The sequence below is a fragment of the Rousettus aegyptiacus genome, unplaced genomic scaffold (assembly GCF_014176215.1).
Source record: "Rousettus aegyptiacus isolate mRouAeg1 unplaced genomic scaffold, mRouAeg1.p scaffold_m13_p_1, whole genome shotgun sequence".
NCBI classification, from domain to species: Eukaryota; Metazoa; Chordata; class Mammalia; order Chiroptera; family Pteropodidae; genus Rousettus; species Rousettus aegyptiacus.
The window spans coordinates 80,890,869-80,913,974 of NW_023416284.1; the positions used below are offsets into that span (position 1 = coordinate 80,890,869).

At 43.0% G+C, this 23,106-nt stretch overlaps 1 protein-coding gene and 1 pseudogene across 1 annotated transcript in view; both read right to left on the minus strand.

Moving 5' to 3' along the window:
* Positions 1–1,197: 1,197 nt before the first annotated feature.
* LY86 (lymphocyte antigen 86) overlaps positions 1,198–23,106 on the minus strand; it is a 73,819-nt gene continuing 51,910 nt past the window's right edge. Inside the window, exons 4-5 of the mRNA XM_016160999.2 lie at positions 8,711–8,763; positions 1,198–4,838 (exon numbers count right to left, since the gene is read on the minus strand). Coding sequence (XP_016016485.1) covers positions 4,755–4,838; positions 8,711–8,763 — 137 coding nt within the window. The 3' untranslated portion in view covers positions 1,198–4,754. The remainder of the gene's footprint in view (positions 4,839–8,710; positions 8,764–23,106) is intronic.
* Positions 10,912–17,711, minus strand: LOC107518902 (annotated as a pseudogene).

The window sequence follows — 23,106 nt, forward strand, 5'->3', positions numbered from 1 at the left end:
ACTCCTGCTATGCCCAATGCTGTGTTCATAGCGGTGAATTAATCTAATCTCTTTTAGCCTATCTTTGTTTTTAGCCTGTTTGCGGCTTGATTTAACAAATCCTGCAACCCCATAACTAAAACTATAAAGTGTTCTTTATTCTATAGTCTCTAACCAAACAGCCAGGGCTGCGTCAGCTAGTAAAAGCCTGGGATGGAGTCAGACAGATTTAAATCTCAGTTTGCTGAGTTCAGGAGCCTGTGTAAGCAGGGGCCAGTTACCCGACTTTGGTAACCTCAACTTCCTCTGCTGTACTGGGGATCATCATATCACCCACCCATGGGCTGTTACTGAGATTAAGTATGGATGGGCAGGTAAAATACCTTCCACAATGCCCAACAGGTAGAAAATGCTCAAATAGTTGTTAGCCTTTAAAACGCCATTGTTATTACTGTTGTTGCTCTGCTTTCTCAATTGTGGTCTGTCTACTTTCACACATTTTAATCTTTTTAGTCTATCTTTATGAGGAAACCTTGTTGCATCCCTTGGATCATTTTCATAATATTCTCTGGCCCCTTCCCAAACTCTCTTCTACCATTTCTGAGTAGAAGAAAGGGAAGAATAGCCACAATAAAAGAATGCAGGCTTATGCGGCATGGATGTTTTCTCTCTTCCGTCGTTATCTGGGTTTTAGGAAATCCATAAAAATATCAGCTAGGAGAAGAAATTGTTTTCAGTCAAAATAACATCAATGCATACATTATTTTCCTCAAGAACGAGGACACCGAGATACTGAAGGGAAAAATTTTATTTTGTCACACATTTTAAAGGGAAGCTGGGTTAGAGGAGAGAAAAAAATTTAAGCCTAGTACATTTGAAGGAACTAAATAAAGGCTTCAGTTCCAAAAAAAAAAAAACTCACTTAACATTATTTACAAACTACATGTAAAGTAGCTCTTCCCCAATCCTGCTTGCCAGATAAAATGATCAGGAAATTAGACAGAGGAACTTGTTTTGCTGACTGAGAAAAATGTAGCCGATTCAAATCTGAAACCGAACTGCTGAGATGATAAGCTCTCCCTCTCTAACAAGTCCCGTTAAAATCAGGATGTGGCCTTTTCCGTTCTCTCTCTAGCTATTTTGGGTTATTTTTTCTGAAGGCAGACGTAATTGTTAAATTTGCAGATGTTACACTTAGTTCTTCACGTCTTGCATGTGTATTTTTTTTTTTTTTTTTTTACTGAAAACAACTTCACTTAAAAATTACACATATTTTCTTTCCTAGGTCCTTTTGGACTATTTATAATGTTTCTGTTCGGGGGGAAAACTAGTACCTAAATGTTTTCCTTAAATTCTTTTCAGAGTTCATGGTCAGAGTGTGTAGATCAGTGAACATGCCCTCATTCCAGATGTAATAAAACTAGCCACTCTTAGAAGAAATCAAGGTGACAGGGAACAATTTCTGGACTTAAAAAAGGAATGAGGGCTATGGATGAGGGTGAGACTCAACGGCTGTTTGCCCCAGTGATACAGGAGGGATGGGAGGGGTAGATTAGGAAGTAGGGCTTCAGCTCCATGAGTGAATACCCACATCTATGGACTGAATGTTCGTGTCCCCTCAAATACATTTGTTGAAATCCTAACTCTCAATGTGATAGTATTAGGAAGTGGGCCTTTATCAGGTGATTAGGTGATTAGTGCCCTTATAAAAAAAATCTGCAGAGAGCTCCCTCACCCTTTTTGCCATGTAAGGACACAATGAGAAAACAGCTATCTATGAACCACAGAGCAGGCCCTTACTAGACATCAAGTCTGCCAGAGCCTTGGTATTGGACTTCTCAGCCTGTGAGAAATAAATTTTTGTTGTCTATAAGCCACTCAGTTTATAATACTTTTGTTATAGCAGTCCAAAGAGACTAGGCACCACCTTAACATAATAATAACTCACTTTTTTTGAGTTATGTCTCAGGTACTGTTCTGAGCACTTTATATGCATTCTCTTATTTAATTCTCAAAGTATTTCTATAAGGTAGATATTATTATCGTCGACACTTACATGTGAGGAAACTGAGGCTCCGAGAATTTAACTCACTTGTCCAGTTAACAGCTAACAGACAGAAAACAATTTTTTTTTCCATTTTCTAGCTAGAGTTAGAACTAGGAGAGTTAGAACTGAAAGCTGCCCTGTCTAATTCTAGATGTATTGCAGACTCCAAGTATCTCTCTCCTTTTTCTCCCTTTACCCTTTTCTTATTCCCTCAGTTTCCACTTAGGGAATGGTGTAGTTCCAGAGAGACCAACTCCAATCTAGCTATGGGGGTGGGTCATATGACTTAGGCTAAGTCAGTCAGTGCAGGGCCAAAGTGATTGGTCAGAAGTGGCCATGAGACCTAAGACCTTGCACTCAGAATGAATGGCAGGGTTTTGAGATAAAAGTGTCATTTTTTTGTACTTTGTATGAGTGTGAAACTGTTTGCTATTATAAGAAATACTGCCTGAAGGTGAAGCCAATATTCAGGGAGGCCAGAGGTGAAAGAACTACAGAGAAACAGAGGTAAAGTGTCAATGACAGTGCAGAAAGGAAGGGCCTCTGGCACCAAAATGGCTGGAGCTGGCTGATTTCCATGAGTTCTTTGGTTCAGGGGGCATGGCATAATCTTGAACCAAACTGATGTATTTTTCAGGGAAGTTTATTGAGGTGATTTTGAAACAGTAATAAACTCTGTTTATGAGAAACTGAGAGTAAATTAAGTTCTCTGTCTGTGCATACTCACCGCCCAATCCCGGATGCACACAGAGATATTTGCCCACGTCCCCTTAATGCTTCCTTCTTCCTGGGTGACAATTCCAAACCTCATCATCTTAGTCACTATGTTCTACCCGAGTGTTAAAGAGTGATAATGATTCTGGCCATTTCTTTTACTTGGATGGTTTGTATTTTAATAGGAGACTTGTAAACAATAAAAAATTTTCTCAACTTGCTGAAGTGAAACTCACAGTAAGATTTAAGGCCTCTGACAGGAGACTAAGGACTGACATATTTTGGGGCAGAAAAACACTTTCTTTTTCTCTTAGATCACTCCCTTAGTGTAACTGCTGTGTCCTCAGTCATGGCTAGGGTCAGCCCTGTATTTGAAAATCCCTGTTTAACCCAAACTGTCGCATCTTAAACTCTCTCTCATTCATACACACATACACATATTGTTGAATTTTAAGAAGAGGGTGAAGAATAGGAAAGGGAATAGCTGGGTTGTGGAAATATAAAAAGTGAGCTTGTTTCCTATTCCTCGTTCTGTCTTTGGGAGGCTGTGATGCTGTCCTGAGCTGTTGGAACATATGTGTGCTCACAATTTACCCAGGACCTTTACTAGAATAAGGATGTTTACTGAAGGGGAAGCAGTGAAATGTCTCCTTAGAAGGAATGGCAAAGGATCAGAAACTCAGTTTGCTGTTTGTGTACATAACAATATCACTCTGTGGGTGGTCAGAGGTTTGCTTTTGAACCTGGCATGCACACTGGTCTTTTCTCCCAGGCATTTAGGGACAGAGACAAGGTCACTGGTGTAACTTTTGTCTCTCTCTAACCCAGAAAATCTCAGGTGTTGGCTTTAAAGTTTTGATCCACTGGGTATATACAGCTTGCTATTCTAGGTAGTTTAGTTATGTACAGAAACTAATTAATAGCAACAAACACTTTTAAACTATGGATTTTTTTCCTCTTTTAATCTCTAGCGGAGTGGCACTTTTATGGATATAAAATACCTGCAAATGATAAAGTCAACCAAGTCACCTGACTTCAGCCCCTTAGTAAAAGTGACAAGGCCAGATGTTGGGCCTAGGGACACAGGAAGGAGAGAAGTGGGGAGGTGGGAACGGGATGGTGAAGGGCCCAACATGCGATTCTGCACATCCAGGGACAGGAGAGGATGGGGCTGCCAAAATGGCTCTCACAGCAGACAGGCGACCTGCTCATTATGGAGGGCTCTGAGGTGTATCTGTACATGAATGATCGTATCCACTGGTTGACATGTGGCTTTCTAGTATTTAAGGGACCACAAGCTCCATGGAGGCAGGGACAGTGTCTGTTTTGCTGAGCACAGGGCCTGGTACACAGTGTTCAGCAGTTGTTCTTTGAGTGAATTAATAAATGCATTAATGAGAGCCATTATGTGCTGAGGCCAAGAATAGCCACGCTTTTGGAGATGAAGCTGTAACGAGGTTTGGTCAAGTAAGATTTGGATGTCACTCCTTATAAGATTTCACCAGTTTCTCGGCTCTTGCAGTCCAAGGATGCAGGGCTTGCCCAGCATAAGGAGAGGCACATTTCCCCAGTACTAATTCTGGCAGGGCTGCCATCCTCCTGAACATCTTAGAACTACTTATGCTGTATCAGCCCGGGGCGCTGTGTCAGGAGGAAATGACATTATAACTTCAGTACTCAAATTCTTTGAGGAACAATCATGGGACAGCTTTCTTTATTCTGGGTAACTGAGGAAGTGCTCCTCAGGAACATCTGCTATGAGGTGACCACTTAGAGAAGAAGGATGGATCCTCGAGGCTGCTTGGTGGCTGCAAGGAGGCTGCTTAGAAGTGGGTAATTTCTGGTGCTTCATTACATCTGTGGTGTCTGGGGCTAGGGCTAAAGTCAGTGGCTGCTCCTTTGGTGAGCCTTCTTGTTGACATTCTCTCTGTGGTCGACTGGTTCTTCTTACACAGTAGGTGCAGTTTGAGAAGCTTGGAGTTTTCATGAGGCAGATTGCTGTGTTTTGAGTTGCTCAGGAACAAATGACAGTAGCATTGGCACAGGCCACCGTGGAATGGTTTTCGTTATACAGTTTCAGCAAAACCTGGTATTCTCCCTGAAAGGGACACAGGGAAAGCATGAGGTATGGGACCAACAGAACAACCAGCCATTCAACAGAAATAGTTATCGAGCACTTTCTATATGCAGGCACTGTTCTAGACACTGGAGATGAAGTAGAACCAGGCAAATTAAACCTCGCCTTGTGGACTAAGGCTTCACTGAGATAGACAATGCAAGTGTTGTCACATGATGATGTTACAAAGAAAACTCAAATAAGGAAAGGGTGGATGAGAGTGCCAGGCAGAGCAGGGTAGGGTAGGATGAGGCTAGTTGCTGGTTTGCTATGTAAGTAGGGTGGTCAAGGCAAGTTCTTCTGAGAAGGTGAGCTCTGGGCGAACACCTGAAGTTAGTGTAGGAGCACACCACTCTGCTCTGGGGGCTGGCACTGATGTGTTTGAATAACACTAAAAAGGAGAATGGGTCTTCAGAGAGCGGGAATCACAGGAGGAAGAGGAGATGAGGTCAGGGCTGGCCTCACTGGTCATGGTGGGGACGCTGGCTTCTACTCTGAAAAGGACACAGGTGATGAGTCTGTTTTCGTTAGAGGAGCTGTCTGATCTATGTGTTAGAACCCCTCTGGCTCTCACGTTGTAAGAGTCCAAAGTGGGAAAGGGTGGAAGCAGGAAGAGCAGATAGAAGGCACCTCAATAAACCAGGTGAGAGATGGTGAAGATTTGGAGCAATTAGTAGAGACCAGAGCAGGGGCTGGATTCTAAATAGGTTTTGGAAGAAGAGGCAATATAATTTTCTGAGGAAACCCATGTGGGTGGGAGAGACAGAAATGGGTTAAGAATAACTCTGGCCTGAGCAACTGCAAGCATGAAGTATCATTTGCTGAGAGGGAAAAGACCTCTGGGGGAGTGAAATTCAACTGTGTGAAACACAAATCCTCTATCAGACAAAGAATTGCTGCCTTTTAGGGTTCCTTTCTGGCAACAACACACCACAGAAGAATTTGTCTGTGTTTAGCGGCTGCTACCCAGGCCTGTGTGAAACTGCAGAAAGAACCCAGGGGTTGAACCACATCTGTTTGGCTCCTAGCTGAAGCCTTGCCCAGCCCCCACAGGCTCACGTGGTAATGTGTCTGTAGACTAAGCAGTCTGGAGAAGAAAGCTCAGGGTGAGGGGTGGCAGGTAAGCAGGGCAAAGGGTCCAGGAGGGAAGGGTGCACAAGACATTCCTGGCACATCTTTGAATCGCCTGTCACCCGAGGAAGGAAAAAGGTTTAATCTGTGTGAGCCAGAGGGAAGGAATAAATCAGGCCACTGGGTAGAAGTTGCTCGAGAGGCAGTTTTTGTTAGAAGAGAAAAACTTTCTAGCAATTAGCAGTGGTCTAGGAGCAAGAAGGTCCCCACCGCTGAAAATCATATTCAAGACATTCAGGCTCCACTCTGGTTGGTGTCTGGGCATGCGGATTGATTAGAGCACCTCGGGCACCATTCAACTTGACATAAAGGCTCCCATCATTCTGATTGCTCAAATATTATGATTTCAGAAGCAGTGTTAGAAATTTAACCAAAGCAGTGTAAAAGTAAAGAAATTAATTATGAGTAAAGACCAGCTCAGATTTGCATCTGATTGTGTTTAATTCTCATCGTCATCTACTTTTCTTTTAACTCTTGGTGTACATTTAAGTACACACCCTACAGAATTATTAAAAACCATATAAAATTTTTATTATTGGTTTATAAGCCAGAAAAAAGATGTAGCATTTGAAGGAAGGGTTTCCGATAATGAATTATAAGATATACATACTCTGGTTTAAGGGGCAAGAGTATTTAGGCAATTGTGCACACCTGTAAGCAGGCGGGAGGACATGGCAGAAGACAGGAGAGGCAGAGCAGGAACCAGGGACAGAGACTAGTGGCTTCTCTGCTGTTGAAATGATCTCTGAGTTTGTGAGTTAGGACTTTGTAGTTGTATCCTTGGCACTTACACAGTTCAGGCTGTACCTACAAGTTGTCTGCGTGCTTTGGAAGCCCAAAGATCCCTACATTCTGATTCAGAAAACGGCATTCATGGACAGATGCAGGGCTCCAGCAGGACTGCAATCTGGGCCAAGGGACTGGCTGTGTTAAAAAGTAAAGAGTACCAGGACACTGAAGATTGACTGCTGAGTGGAAAAGTTTTCAGCTAAGCAGGCAGAGGATTAGCACGGAGTCCATCTGTGGGAGATTGGTGGGGGGAGGGGATCTTTTAAAATGAAAGGGCTTCTCACTGTCTCTGTCCCATATTAGGAAACGAAGTCTCTGAACCTTGCTGGCTGGACGTTGGCCAGGGAAGCCCGAGCTGCCTGTAGCTGGTCCCTGGCCAACATGGGAGCACATGTGGGGATTAAGGCTTCAAGTTGCTGCTTATGTGACAGACTGCATGCTATGTCCCCTGTCAGCTTTGGCCAGGTGTCAGCAGGCTGGGATGGGGTCAGCACTGGCCAGGTTTCAGTTTTCTGTGGATGCTTACATGCCCAAACCCAGGGCCAGGAGACCTGACCACGTCTTTGCCCTCACGTAGGGCAGCAATCTTATAGAGCGCTGTTATTGCTTAAAGAATGTAGGCACTGCACTCACCCAAGCGTCCTAGGTGATGGCAATAAAGCTTTTTTATATCTCTGGTAAATTTTCTTTCAAAGGGATCCTCTGACTGTAAGAAATTCTTTTCTCTATTTTATAGCAATTGCTAAAGGGAACTGGTTTATATATATAAAGCCAGTAATGCAGGATGAAAATCAGTTGTTTGCAAATTTTAAGTCAAAATCTCCAGTGTGTTGGTGGGGTGGGTGGTGATAAGAAGAAAAATGGTGAAAAAAAAAATTTCAAATGGCAAAGATATAAAGAAAAAACTCTCTGGAGAATTTAGGTCCCATATCCTAGAAGTGAAGAGAGTTTGCAAAACTCTATTATACTGAAAAGCTGCAGAGAAAATTGGAGAAGAAGCCCAGACAGGGAAGGAAAGATGGGAAACTTGCCAGTTGCCAGAGCACCCTGGTGAACATCCCAGATGGTCTAGAGCCGTGTGACTTTGACCTTAGGAACCCAGAGGCTCCTATAGAGAGGAAATATACAAGAGAAATGAAACTAAACATTCTTTATGGAGAAAGAGACCCCGTTCCCGAGTCACATACATCTAGGTTTTAGAAGACGGAAAGGATAATGTTGAAAACAAAACAATTAAAATGATTACATTTTTGAGATTTTTTTACGTTGTTCCATAATATTCTCTTAGGAGTAGCACACTGAAAATTTATCACTTATGTCAGAGCGGCTTGAATTTAGCCATCTAATGAAGTCACATGATTTTAAGAAAAAAGGAATTAGTAGAAAATTCTACTCTTAGCTGTGAGGCTCACCAGCAAATGCTCAGGGTGTGGTGGACATTTTACTTACTTGGTGGCAGCCCATGAATAATACTGCAAGGGCGGTAACTGGGGGACATTCGAGCCCTCGTGGTTGTGTTCCTCTTCTGTTCTCTGAACAGCCTTATCAAGCACTACTAACGGCAAGTCTATGGCTGCCTTCCACACCTCCAGCAGCTCTAGCCTTATGGAGTCTCCCCAGACGCAGCAATCTTGCAGGGGCAGGAGACCTGCATCCCTTTAGGGGGAAGGTGTCTGCCCAGGGGATCCCTTAGTGTCTGACAGAATATGAAAAATTAAACACTAAATTGATAAAACCAGTGCGTTAAGCATTTGTAAGTACCCACTATGAGGTACCAGCTTTACTGAGAAAGGGAAAAGGTTTTAAATTGTTTAATTCCATGCTTCTCCTTCTTCTCCCTCTCCTTCTACCCTCCCCCTTCTGTTCTCCTTCTTCAAGAAGCTGCTCAATACAATAATTAAGTAATAAAACAAAATAGAAAACCAACACCTTACCTGGGGAATTTCAAATCCAGGATTATTGACAGGGCCAGCAAAATAAATCTGCTCTGAAATATATACAAAACATACATAGTATTATTCAACCATTTAAAACAAAATGATTTATTATATTATCTGTGCCCTGGGGATCCTCATCCTTATATACTGATGAGGAGACTGATAGTACACGAATAACTAAATAAGGAAGCAACTCTATCGTAAAAAGTGCTAGAAAGAGACATACAGGTAATGTGAGAGAGGCAGGTGGTATGATGGTTAAGTAGCCAGGCTGGAGCTGGGCTGCGCAGGGTTAAGTCGTGAGACTATCTCTGATAAATGTTTGATCATGGACAGTTATTATCTCTTTGGGCTCAATTTCTTCACTTTTAAGATTGGTAAAATAACAATAACAGTGCCCACTTAATCAAGCTGTGAGGAATAAGAGTTAATGAATGTAAAGCATTAATAACAATGTCTGGGAAGCACTCGAAATGTTTTCTAAAAGTACAAACCAGGAGATGCCATATTTGATATGGCTGGTCAGGGAAGGCATCTCTAAGGAGATGACATTTGAGCTAAGCCCCAAGGGAGGAGAATGAGCCAACCATTTCAAGAGCTTGGATAAGAGAATTTCAGGGCACTGGATGTGGAAAAGAGTTTGGGAAGCTGGAAGGACAGAAGAGAGAAGGGTGTGCTAAGGCATAGTGAACTGAAGGGCTTGTGTCAAAAAGAGATAGAAAGATTGGGGGGAGACAGGTATTTTAGGACCTTGAGAGCATGATAAGGAGAAAGGCAGTAAAAAGTCAAAGGAAAATACCTAATTTATGTTTTGAAGAAATCATTCTGCTGTGTTGAGAGGCCGGTCAATGGCTGAGGCAAGTCATGGCCTGGTGAAGCGTAGTGGCAGAGACGGAGAAAAACAAATGAAACCACGACTACGCTGGGTGACGGGATTACTGATGAGTCGTGAGGAGAGCGAGGGCAAGGGAGAGTTTTGGCTTGCGCATCTGGGTAGATGGGGGTGCTATTTACTGAGACTGGGGAACCTAGGGAGGAAGGAGTTTGTATGTGTGTGTGGTGATTAAAGGGCTCTATTTCTGGGGGGGAGGGCATGATTATTAAGGGTCTTTGAGAGCCATTGGATACATGAATCTGGAATTTTGGGGAAGAGGTCAGGGATGGAGCTATGAATATTGGAATCATTATCATGTATATGCTGATAAAACCATAGGATAGGATGAGAACACTCCGCCCCCCCACCCAAGAAAATAGAATTAACAGGTGAAGAAGGGGAAAGGGCTGGAACCATTCCTGAGGCCCTCTAACATTCAGGCATGGGGTAGAGGAGGAGACTCCAGCCAGAGACTAAGAAGGAATGGCTGTGGAGTGAAGGGCAACCAAAAGGGGGATCAAAGAAGCCAGGAAATGAGTGTTCTTCTAAAAGGAGATTATGATCAACTGTGTTGAATGATGCTAACAGTTTAAGAAATATGCAGTAGATCTGGCAACATGGATGTCATTTAGTGATCATGACAAAAACAGAGAAGTGAGAACAAATTCCCAAATGGGGTCAGTTGAAGAGTGATATGGAGGTGAGGAAATAAAAAAGTTTTGTTATAGAGAGAAGCAGAAAAAATAAATACAAGTAGAGGAAGGTGTGGGGTTAAGAGTGGTTTGTTTCTTTATTTAAAATGAGAGATATTGCACTGCTTTTGTCATTTGAAGAGAATGATCTTGTAGAGAGAGATCAAAGATGGGGAAGATAGAGAATAACTTAAGGAATGAAGTGTTTAAGAAGATGGGAGGGGAAGATTGCATTTCAGAGAAGCATAAAGATTTCTCGCACAGATATGGGAGAGAAAACAGAGCAGAACAGTAGGAAGATTTATAGACTGGCCAGTAGACGAATGGCAGATCTGCAGTCTGATTACTTTTCTCAGTGACAGTCATGGGCAAACATACAATAGTTATCATGGACAGTAGGGAAGAAATTTACTTGAAAAATATAATAGGATTGCTATGCAGTATTGAGTGCCTTTTTTGTTTGTGGCCATGAATTTAAAGATATTCTGTTCAGCACAGATGCATATTTTCTCAGCCACATTCAGTAGCTCTAATGCAAGAATCTAGAGAGTAGATGGTTAGATCGGAGTTTTGCTGGACAAAAATGATAAGGAGAGAAAGGCAAGGCTGCCAGGAATAGATACAGGGGAAAGTTTATAATAGGAGACCATGGAATCGAAGGAGAATAAGGAAGAAAATGAAGGCAGGAGTGGTTGATTGATAGTAATGCAGTAGTGGAGTCAGGTGAAAGGAGTTTCCAGTATTTCAATCAAGGTCCTAGAATAAATGAGCTGGAAGGATATGGTGAAGCCAGAGGGCAGAAGTTTTGACACTAAGGTTTTTCAGAAGTGGTGAATTTATTGCTGATGACAAGATGCAAGGTTGACATGAAAGACTGTGGTTGAAGTGGAATGATGCAAATGGTTGTTGAAAGTAAGGAGGTCAAGGAGCTGAGACATCATGGTGCTGGGTGGGCCATCCATGTTCATACTGAAGTCAGCAAGAAGCCTGGAGGCTTGCCCAGCTCCCAGATGGTGATTGCTTTCTCTGTGATTCTCCAGCACTATGCTGGGGAATTATAAGCAAAGTGGCTAAGAGCATAGACTCTGTGGCCAGACTATCTGGGCTGGGCTTAAATCCTGACTTTTCTTCAGACTAACTGGGCAATCACCTAACCTTTCTGTGCCTCATTTTCCTTATCAAGAAACGAGAGTGATGATGATATCTACCTCACAGGGTTGTTGTGAGCATCGAGTGAGTTAAATACATTATAATAGCACTCATAATAGCACTTGCACATGGTAAGCACTCAGTAAGTGTTTGCTGTTAATATATTCATTCACTGATCCATACTACTAGGCATCTATATAATACAGGCCAGGCACTATTCTATGTGCTGGATACAATAGTAGACAATATTATGTGAACGATTTGAAGCATTGGCCACCTGGAATAGTGATTATTTGTTTACAGGGCTGTTTCCTTCACTGGCCTGAGGACCTTCTTGTTTGCATGGTTCCCAATACATTGCACAGAGTCTAACACATGACAGGGTGCAGTATATGGTTATTGAATGAGGTCTTTGAATGAGCAGATCCAGTCAGGATATGGGTTTGCCAACCAACTTGGTTTTCGCTTCTGCTGTGATAACCCTCGACCTGATGGAAGGGTCTAGGTCTGGGATGTGCTGACATAAGAGAGTGGATTAGAGAATGAGCCATTCAGAGCAGCCAATCAGGTGATGAGTGTGAAGGGATGGTAAAGAAAAAGGAGGATGACTGCATGCTTATTAGTTTATTAATGGTGTTAAGTATTGAGCTCTTTTAATGGCACAGTGATTTTTTGCTTCACACATCACCTGGCACTTAACAGCAGCTCAGTAAAGTTTTGGAGACAGACCAAGCTCTCCATTAAAAGGGCCTCTGGGTCAGGGGCAGCATGGCAAGTGCAGGAGCAGCTGCCCATTTGGCACAATATCAGGAGCATGAAGATAATCCTCTTAAAAAGGCCTTTCCAGAGAAATCTGAGGCTGAACTTCTACCTGTAGGATAGAACTTGGCTTATGTTAAATGTCCACATCCTCAACATATCTATCCTTTCTTTCCATGGTCAATCCTGGTTCTTTGCAAGGATAAGATGCACACATGGTGTGTGCTAGATGGACGGCATTCCTATTTCATTGTACCGTAGGTACTGGTCCATTCATTTTTATTTTTTACAGGGACCTGAAACTATCTTTTATTACAAATTTTAACCATCAAGAGACCAGGGAGTGATGTGGTGGGAAGTGACCCAGGTGTAGTATGGTAGGTTGGCTTTCTTTTTGTCCTGCACCTTCAGGATGCTCTCCATGTAGTCCTTGTGGGTAAGCTCCGTGGCACCCCTGCATAGTATGACCATGCCCACCTCCACACAAGTCTTGCACTGGGCCAGCTCCTCATGGCTCACATCAGGACTGAAGTTCATCTTTTGGGCATGGATCTGCATGACTCTGGCCCGGCGTCCTCGTTGGGCTTTGGGAACTCAATCTTTCAGTATAGGAGGCCTGAGTGGGAGGGGTCCAGGATGTTAGTCACCATTAGTAGCTGCAGTTATCTTATTTGGGTGTTGGACTGGAACCCATCCAGCTGGTTCAGAAGCTGTAACATCATCCTATGCACCTCCCAGTTTCTGGCCTTCTGACTGTCAAAGTGCTTGGTGTCGATGCATCCAGCTCATCAATGAAGATGGTAGACGGAGCTTTCTCCTTGGTCCCAGACCAGTTTGGTACCATCCTTAATGAACATCTACACAAGCTGGGAGCCAACCAGCTGCAAGAAAGTGGCCTTCACTGGTGCAGCACAGGCCTGGCCAGCAGGGTGTTCCCTGTACCCAGGTGTCCATACATCAGCATCCTGAAATTCTCAAACTTCTCCTTGGGGTTAATTAGCAGGACAATGGCCTCCACCAGCTCCTGAATTTGCTTGTTCGGGCCCTTGATGTCACTATATTGTTCCATGGGCCTCTTGTCCACCTCCATGGCCTTCACCCATGAGTAGTACTCTGTGGGTAGGGTCATATGAGTCTAGGATCAAAAATGAGTTTTTATTTATACCCTTCAAGTCTCCTGGCTTCAGTTTTTCAGCATCCATCAACCCGATTACAGGCAAGAAGTATGTCTGTCATATAGAGATTTTCATCACTACATATTTGCTTTTCCTCTGGGAGTTTAGGTCAATATTAAGATGTGATACAGACACACAATGTAATATTACTCAGCCATAAAAAAGTGAAACCTTACCATTTGCAAAATCGTCGAGATCATTATCCAAAAGCTCAATGATATTGGAGACAAGGCATGGCAGAGTTTACTCACTTTTATTCTCTCACTGTTCTCTTTGATTTTGTCCTTCATGGCTTAGAGTTCATGGGTAACTTGTAATCTTGACTTCACTGTCCAGCAGCTGTGTGCACTGGATAATCTGAGCACATCTTGAGTACCTCTTCCTGAATTCCATCTTGCTCAGCTTCATCCCACAGCTCTTCATCTTCTGCCAAGGTCCATTGGAAACTACTGAACTGAATGATGTAGTATTAGAAATTGAGATATTAACGTTCTGGATCCTGTCCTTGAGAATCTTCCAATGCAAAATCGGTGCTGCCACTATGGAAACAGTGTGGAGTTTCCTCAAAAAATTAAAAATTGAACTACCTTATGACCCACTTCTCGGTATTTATCCAAAGAAACCCAAAACACTATTTCAAAAAGACATGTGCACCCCTATGTTCATTGCAGCATTATTTACAATAGCCAAAATATGGAAGCAGCCTAGGTCCATCAATAGATGATTAAATAAAAATGTGATACAGACACACAATGTAATATTACTCAGCCATAAAAAAGTGAAACCTTACCATTTGCAATAACATGTACCTAGAAGGTATTATGCTAAGTGAAATAAGTCAGACAGAGAATGACAAATATCATATGACTTTACTTATATGTGGAATCTAAAAACAAAATAAACAAACAAAACAGAAACAGACTCATGGATACAGAGAACAGACTGATGGTTGCCATATGAGAGGGGTATTGGGGGACCGAGTGAAAATGTGAAGGGATTAAGAAGTACAAATTGGAAGTTACAAAATAGTCACAGGGATATGAAGTACAGTGTAGGAAATATAGTTAATAGCATCATAATAACTATGTATGGCATCAGATGGGTAGTAGATTTATTGCAGGAATCGTTTTTTAAGTTATATAAATGTCTATCCACTATGCTATACATCTGAAACTAATATAGTATTAAATGTCAACTATAATTGGAAAAAAAATCTTAAAAAATAAATAAATAGTAACTGTGGTGATAAACAAACAAACAAACAAACAAACAAAAACCTCTCAGTGCACCTGGAGAAGATACAGAAAACTGAGCTATAAAGAAAGTTAATTGTATGAAGAGTGAGTGGTATGGGTGGGCAGTGTATATAACAAGTGCAAAAGGTTCAGAGGGGCTCCTGGGATTCATTTGTACTGCTGGTATGTTGTGCAACCTGAGGGCATACCATTCATATTATAATCTATGTGAATGGTGTCCCCTGGAGTTGTGTGACACAGTGGCCTAGCTGCCAGTAAATTATTTCATTTAGGAAATTATTTCTTCCCCAGTGGATGCTCTCTGACACAAGCCAGGACAATATGGGCAGAGGGAAAGAGACCCAGGACCAATCTATTCCAGCATAAGATGGTTTGCTTCATTTTAATTCATCAGTCTCTAGGACTGCCCACTTTCTGCCTGGTATAGCAGGCTTCTCATTGATTCTGTGGCTCCTTCCTAGAAAATACCTTTGCTCAGCTTCATCTCAAGGTCACCATCTTCTGACTGAAATAGGTTTCTACCACCTGCAACTCAGGGGACTTTGACTGCTAGGGGCATGAACCAGTCAAAATCACTCATGCTGGCCATCAGCGTATGGGACACAGTGTAGTTTAGGAGCAGAGTCAAAGGATGGGGACTTAGTGTTCCCATCCATGTCTGGTCTAGTGGATTCCTTTGGACATATTTTATACCCACTTTATGTTTTTACTTATAGTCTTAAGGTGAGGTAGTATAAACACCTTGACCTAGGAAGCAGACAGACTTGAGTACAGGCCCCAGCTCTCCTACTCACTAACTAAGTGTTGGTAGGCAATTTGCTTCACCATCCTGAGACTCGGCTTCCACACGTTGCAAAACAGAAATGGTAATGCCTCTCCTACAGGGCTTAAGACCTTGTATGCAATCTCACTGAACTGAGCGGGGTCTCCAGTAAGGGTAGAGAATGTGGTTATTTGTTGTATTATTGTTCACTGGATGTGAAGAAGAGTAATGTGATGAAAGCTTACTTGGCGGATGCTAAGGAACACACCGAGATTAGTGTGGGAACATTTTGGCTGAGGCAATGTGCACAACAGCTAAGATCTGTTGGTGCCTTTTTAAAAAAACTTATATTTTAAAAAATGGATGAATATGGTTCTTTAAGAATCCCATTGAAATAATATTAAACATTCTGTTATGCTCATTTAATGTTCCAAGATTTGCTAATTTGTGCTCTTCATTATTAGCAGGTTCTTTACTGGGGTGAGAGAAAGTGTGATTAAATAGGTCTCAATCATTTTACAGTTTCAACAAGAGCTTTTCTGGGGGGTCATGAAGTTCCTGAGAATTGCTGCAAGTCATGGACAAAACTATCTTTTTTTTTTTTTGTAACCTGATGAAACAATACCTAAAATTAAATTCTTGTTCCTTCTTTTCTCAGATCCTCTCTGATTCTGAGATTCCTTTAATTAACATTCTCACACTCCATTACTATAAAAAGAGCCCTGGAATATCTCTACCCACTTCTTCCTTTCCTTCGTTTGAAATCTTTATCAGTTTTTAATGTGCAGTGGATTAAAAAAATTCACCTCCCTAGTTCTGAACACATGAAGTCATTTCTGTGAATTGGCCTTTTTTTTGGATTTGACCCAGATCTTCATATGGTTGGCACATAGTGTCTTTATAAAGAGAAAATTGATGAGAAAATTGTGGAAATAAAAGTTCCCAAAAGATTTTGGATTAGACTGACATTAGACTCGGGCTAAGGCAACAGCCTTTTTTTTTTCTCAGTAACCAGTAAGATGCTAGTCTGCAAGTGCTGGTCAAATGCCTGGGTTCTGCGAGGTGACCTCGTTATTTCCTAGGCCTTTGCTAGGGCCTCACTGGAATTCCTTCCAGTCTTCCAAATTCATGACAAAAATGGCATCAATATTTAAGCATCATTAGGGTGCTTGACAATATAACATATATAGAGTTACAACTTGTCATAAATAAGCCATTTAGTATATTCGGAACAAAGACTTTTTAAAGGAAATGATCATTTACTATTCAGGATCTGAGCCCTTTTTGTACCAGCCAGGCCCAGTGGTGGTGGGGGGGAGTAGAGAGGGTTAGGGGCCAGTGATGGACTAGAAGGACATAGCCCTCACTCTGCCCTCACTCTGCCCTCCAGTGAGTGGCAGGACCTCATGGTCTGGGAAGGTCCCATTACAATGGCTCCTGTGGGCAGTGGTCTCACAGTGAGGAGGGAGGAGGGGAGAACGTCCTAGGCAGACCAAGAGCCTCATCTCCTGAGTGAGAGGGAGTGAGTGTATGACTTGATTTTTGTGAGCTCTAAACATAGTTTTCTTTCCTCTCTCTGCCTTGAGTACTTCTTTAAAGAGACCCAAATCTAGTGGGTGGCAAGGCCCAGGTACCCTTCTCCTCATCTCCTGCTCTCTGACTTGAGCTCTGCTTTCTTCACTCTCTGAACCTAGAGGGTATGGTGTTTCCCATCCCACAGGACACTGAGCAAGTTGCTGGTTAGAGCATCATTTAAATTGATAATGAACCTGCCTAGGGCTATGAACTCAGAAGAATGTCCACTGCCTCTGGGGATAATGTGCTTATAGACAGAAGTCCTGTTGGATTCTGGGCAATATGGGTAGGTAGCTCCTGGCTAAGCCCAGGCTCATTTTTTACTTTTTATTATATTTTTTCAGTGTGTCCTAATTTGTCAGCTTCTTCATCTCTTGGGCCATTTTACTTCCTGCACCTCTACTGGTTTCTTTTTCTTTTTCTTTTTTCTTTTCTTTTCTTTTCTTTTTTTTTTTTTTTTTTTTTTTTTTTTGTCCTAAAGGGAGGTCACCAGAGGACTTTAGTATCATAGGCATGTTTGTACCATCTCTCAGGAGTGATTCTGCAGCCATACCACATACAGTCACACAGACTGGGCCCACCCAAGAAGGTGAGTGGGAGCAGAAATCCAGCTCCTGCCCCACTGAGCTGGGCCATGCAACCTTGGGCTGGGCTGGGTCCCACCTGCAGATACCTCTGGTGTCCTTTGCACACCCCCTTACCCACTGTGACATCACAGCAGCCATGCGGGGCATTAGCTGCACCTCCAATGTCATCCCAGGTCAAGTGCCTGCCCCTCTCCATATTTGACTGCTGCACAGCAGCCCATGAAGGGCAACCAGGAAGTACAGGGACATTATCCCTTGGGGAAGGCCTCAACAGTGGAGGACTGGAATCAGGGTTAATGCTATAGCCTCCTGAGCTTCAGAGGGACAACTCTAAGATACGAACTACAGTTCCCCAAGAATCTTAGGGGGGCCGAGCCCAAGTTCCCTACTCTGGTAATCAGGTCCTCAATACAACACTTCCTCACTTTTCCTCTGGCCTGGAGCCCCTCTGGCTCCTCTCTCACTCCTGCTTTCTATCATCACATCTAAATAAACTGCTCGGCCCCAAGTACTTGTCTCCGGTTTTGCTGGTTGGGGTCGGGGGGGACCCAAGACTAAGCACACTTCCTCGTAGAAGGTACACATTTTTCTAATTTGTATGAAGGCCACATATGAACTAGTGGCCGTCCTAGAATCTGGCTGCTGATATATTTGGCCCTGTTTCTGATGATGGAGCCACCCAGCCTAGAAGCTAAATATGGAACCTATTCTTTTACTTTTGTGCCAAAGAGCAGGAGGAAGAATGAATGCTATGGACTGTCCCACTTTGAAAAGATAGGGACTAAGAGAGGGATAAGGAGGTGAAGACCATAGCTGTGCCCATAATGGGATGAACAGCTGGGTGGAGGGGTGGAGGGTGATCCCGAGGGAGTCAGCAAGTCTGAGAACAGAGAAGGTAGGAAAAGAAGGGGAGAGGTACACAGCTAGCCTTGCCTTCTGTTTCCTTCATTCCATTGGAAGAAATTTTACTATCACTGAATAGTGGATTAATGCAGTGTAACCTGCAATAAATAACATGCACTCTAATAAACTGGATTTGCAAACTTTGAGATTCCTTGGCATGTCGGGTGCCCATTTTATTGGTAGACTTATTTCTGCAGCTACTGGGAGCTTAGTAGTTAGAATATGCTCAATTTTAATAATTTTAATAATTTCAATATTTCCAATATTATTTCCATGTTGTTTGGCCTTTTGGCTTTACATAGGGTCAATGTGTTCTGGGAACTACAGTTTTGGTCCTTTTTAGAATCACAACTGTACCTGGTAGCTCATGAGTATCTAATTAGAGTTTGGATTGCTATGTGAATTAGCTTTGCCTGTGCTAACTTGTCCATTCAGGCAAGCTGGTGAGGTCTTCTTTATGGCCTTTCACTACTAGAGAAACTTAATGTTATTTAACACATTTACTGTGTGCTTGTGATGGATCATTTATAAAACTATTGAATGGTAATCCTTCCAGGGCTTGTTCACTCATGTCCTGCTACTTCTACCTCTCCTCTCCAGTGATTCAGAGATGTGCTCATTATCCCTGCTCTTCTTTCTTAACAACACACCGATTCCTCTCAGTGATAAACTATCAGAGACTCGTTGCCATCTTATCCTCTTTCTCTGCCAGGTATCATTGAATTCTAGCCAAATACTTTCTCCTCTAGTAGGGGCCATGGCAGATAGGAGCTTTATGAGGTCTTAGAAAGGGTGATAGTAATGGCCCAATAAGGTAAACCTTTTCTGAGCAATGCTAGGATCTCCTAGTAGAAAAATTCATATCTCATCTCAAGTAAATTAGTGACTGTCATTTGTGACATTATCAGAATTATTTGATTTCTCTGGGAGAATTTTCATTAAAAACATGCAGTTTGAGTTTTCCTTGGGTTATGCACAATTATTTGGTCTCTTCACATGGTATACAGGGGTCAGACAAGTTGTATTGGTTGTCCGGTTAGGGATTATTCAGGCTAGCATGGTCTAAAGATGTCGATGCTCTAATTTCCAGAACCTGTGAGTATGATACCTTACATGCCAAAAGGGACTTTGCAGATTAGATGAGGTGAAGGATTTTGAGACAGGATTATTCTGGATCATCTGAGTGAGTCCAATGTTTATGAGGATAGCGGGAGATCTGAAGGAAGAAAGAGCAATGTGAGGATAGAAGCAGAGTGGAGTGATGTGGCTACAAGCCAAGGAATGTCAGCAGCTTCCAAAACTGAAAAAGTCAAGGAAATAGAGATGGGTCAAGATGATAGACTAGTTGAAGGCGGGGTTCTCCTTCTCTCAGGTTCACATTAGAATTACAACCAAATTATAAAATAATCAATGTGGAAAATCATCTGAAATCCAGCAGATCATAACAAGTACATCTGATAATATAAAGAAGGAGCCACATGGAAGCAGGTAGGAGGAGCAAAGTCAGGAATGGGCTGGGCCCGCACCCGCGGGTGGCAGTGGAGCACTGGGAGGGAGAACAAGGCTACAGAGTCCCCCCTGAAGGAGAGAGGGGCCCTGACCCCATTCAGGGGCTCCTCAGTCCAGGGAAGAGAAGTTCTCAAAAACTCTGACTGCAAAAATCAGAGGGGATTCTGGCCATCCTGGTGAGACGGAAGGAGACTGAAATCCCAGGCGCCCCTTTAAAGGGCCCACGCAAGGGCTCTCCCCAGTGGACACTCACTTGGAGCACCTGCGATGGGACAGAGCCTCTGGCAAGATTCACACCTGGCACTGGAATGAGGGTTGGACAGACAGCCACCTTTGTACCTTAATTGCCGCTACCTTCCTCACCCCCTTGGGGCAATCTACAGATAGGCACCAGCTTGCCTGTGCAGACTCCACCCTGAACGGACTATGCTGAAGCTGTGCTGGTGTGAGGATATCAACCCACCCTACCTAATTCACAGGTTGCCCAGGGTGGCTTGTCACTGGGTGGCTGCCCCACCCGGCCCCATTTCCAGGTCAGAACATTTGCACAGGCAACAAACAGGCTGTATTGGCCTGACAGCCATTGTCTCCCTAAGACCCCGCCCTATCTAACCCATAAATTGTCCATGCCAGCTTGTTGACAGGCAACTGCCCCCACCTTACCCTTTTCCAGGGCCATGCATTCCTCTCAGGCAACAGACCTTGGCTAGTGTAATGCATGCATTTTTTGGGAAATCAGCTACTACCTACATGAGCTGCAATATCGCTTGGGGGGATCGCACGGATCTGTGGGACTTCCTCAGATTGCAGCTGGTCTCTCTGTGAGCTGTGACTACAGCGGGAACCCACAAACACCGAAGTTGAATCAAAACTAAAGCTATATTCACCTGATACCCCTTGACTCCCTGAGATCCTGCTTTACCCAAAGCACAAAGTGTTCACAGCCTGTTGACAGGGAGCCGCCCCTGCCCTGCCCTTTCCAGGATTGCATATTCGGCATAGGCAACAGACCTCAGCTAGTGCAGTAAGCAAATTTCAGGGAAAACAGTGACCGGCAGACAACTGCTGCCAGCATGAGATACAACATCGTTTGGACAGATCACAGGAGTTTGTGGGTTCATCCCAGACAGCAGTAGGTCTCAGAGTGATATGTGACTTTTGTGGGATCCCATGGTCCCAGAGCTGGCAGCAATCTGGTGCTGTATAGGCCTGACAGCTCCATGCTTCACTGAGATGCCACCCTACCTAATTCACAAATTACCTATGGCAAGCTTGCTCCCAGGCAACTGGTGCTATCCTGTGCTTTCCTTGAGGCACAAATTCAACAGCAAACAACAATACTCAGTGTGTGTGACCTACACGAAGCCTGTCCATCCAGGAGAAGCTTTCGGTGATGGGCCATAAACCTATGCCCACGAGCTTCAATAATTCTTGAACAGAGCTCTGGTGTTTGCAGGCCCGAGGTGGGCAGCGACTGGCCTTGCTGCGATCTGAGACTTATGCAGGGAGCTGCAGAGACAGCATTGACATGTAAAATGACACTGCAGAGGCAGGAGGGAAATCTGCTCAATATATCCAGGTGACTCCCTGGGTCCCTGCACCACCCGATGCACCTATCACCCAGAGGCAAAGTCTTACAGGCACCTGACGGGCAGCCTCAGGGCTTGAGGAGCACTCACTGTTCCTTCTGCTGAACTGCCCCAGGTCTAATATGGGGGAACCAGACCATGGCCTCAGTGCTGTCTCTTTCACTTACCTATAAATCCAGCATAGGCAGCAACTATCTGCAGATCATTTTATAGCTCTCCCCAGGTAGCCCCGAGCAATCAAAAGCAGATGGCGACCTTGGCCTACTGTTGAGCCCCTCTCAAGGGGCCATGAAACCAGTACATCCAGAGGCTGGCACCTCAACAGAGCAACTCCTGACTGTTGGTGAGATTGCAAATTGGTACAGCCATGATGGAAAACAGTCTGGAGAGTCCTCAGAACATTAAAAGTGGATCTACTTTTTGACCCAACAATTGCAATTCTGGGTATTTATCCAAAGAAAACCAAAAAATAATTCGTAAAGATCTATTCATCCCTATGTCCATGGCAACACTATTTACAACAGCCAAGATATAGAAGCAACCTAAATACCCATCAATGGATGATTAGATAGAGAAGTATGGTTTATATATGCAATGGAATATTACTCAGCCACAAAAAATTAAATCCTACCATTTGGAATGACATGGATGGACTTAGAGGTTATTACGCTAGGTGAAATAAGTCAGATAGAGAAAGATAAATACCATATGATTTCACTTATATGTGGAATCTAAGGAACAAAAAGAACAAACTAATTGAAAACAGACTCACAAATATAGAGGACAATTCGATAATGGCCAGAGGGGGAGAACATGGCCTAGGGAATGCAGTCAGCAGTAAGGCAAGGGCTATGTGTAGAGCCAGAGAGAAGATAGAATAATTAGTGGGATCATTTCATAAACTATATGAATTTCTAACCAGTGTACTGTATGCTTGATACTAATAATAAAATAAAATAACATGCTAAAAAAGAAAAAGTCAAGGAAACACATTCTTTCCTGAAGCTTCCAGAAAGAACATAGGCCTACTCACACTTTGAGTTTAGACTTCTGATATCTAGAACTGAAAGAGAATAAATTTGTGTTGAAAGTTTCTAAATTGGTGGTAATTTGTTATAGCAGCAGTAGGAAACTAATACAGTGGTCTTGGATGAAGAGAGGAGGCTCCAGGTGATTGACTTCAAAAGGTGCCAAGAGTGGTGGCTTGTTGAATTGGTATTCACAACAAAGGGCCCTTTATATCATGACACAGGCATGATCTAGGATTTGAGCGAAAGAGAAGGTACTTGGGCCTATGGCTGGGCTAGAAATTTCTAATATAAACTCATACAAACAAGTTCAGGACAGACTGGTAAAAAACATTTATAGCAATATAGAAACTACTGGGTCCGTGCTATGTAACAGAACATTCTGAAAAGATGAAGGTGCTCTGTATTTACATCATCAAATACGGTGACTATCAGCCACATGAAACTATTAAGAACTTGAAATGTGGCTAGTGTAACTAATTTAATTTTAAATTTAATTTAAATGTAAATTATTTAAATAGCCACGTGTGACTG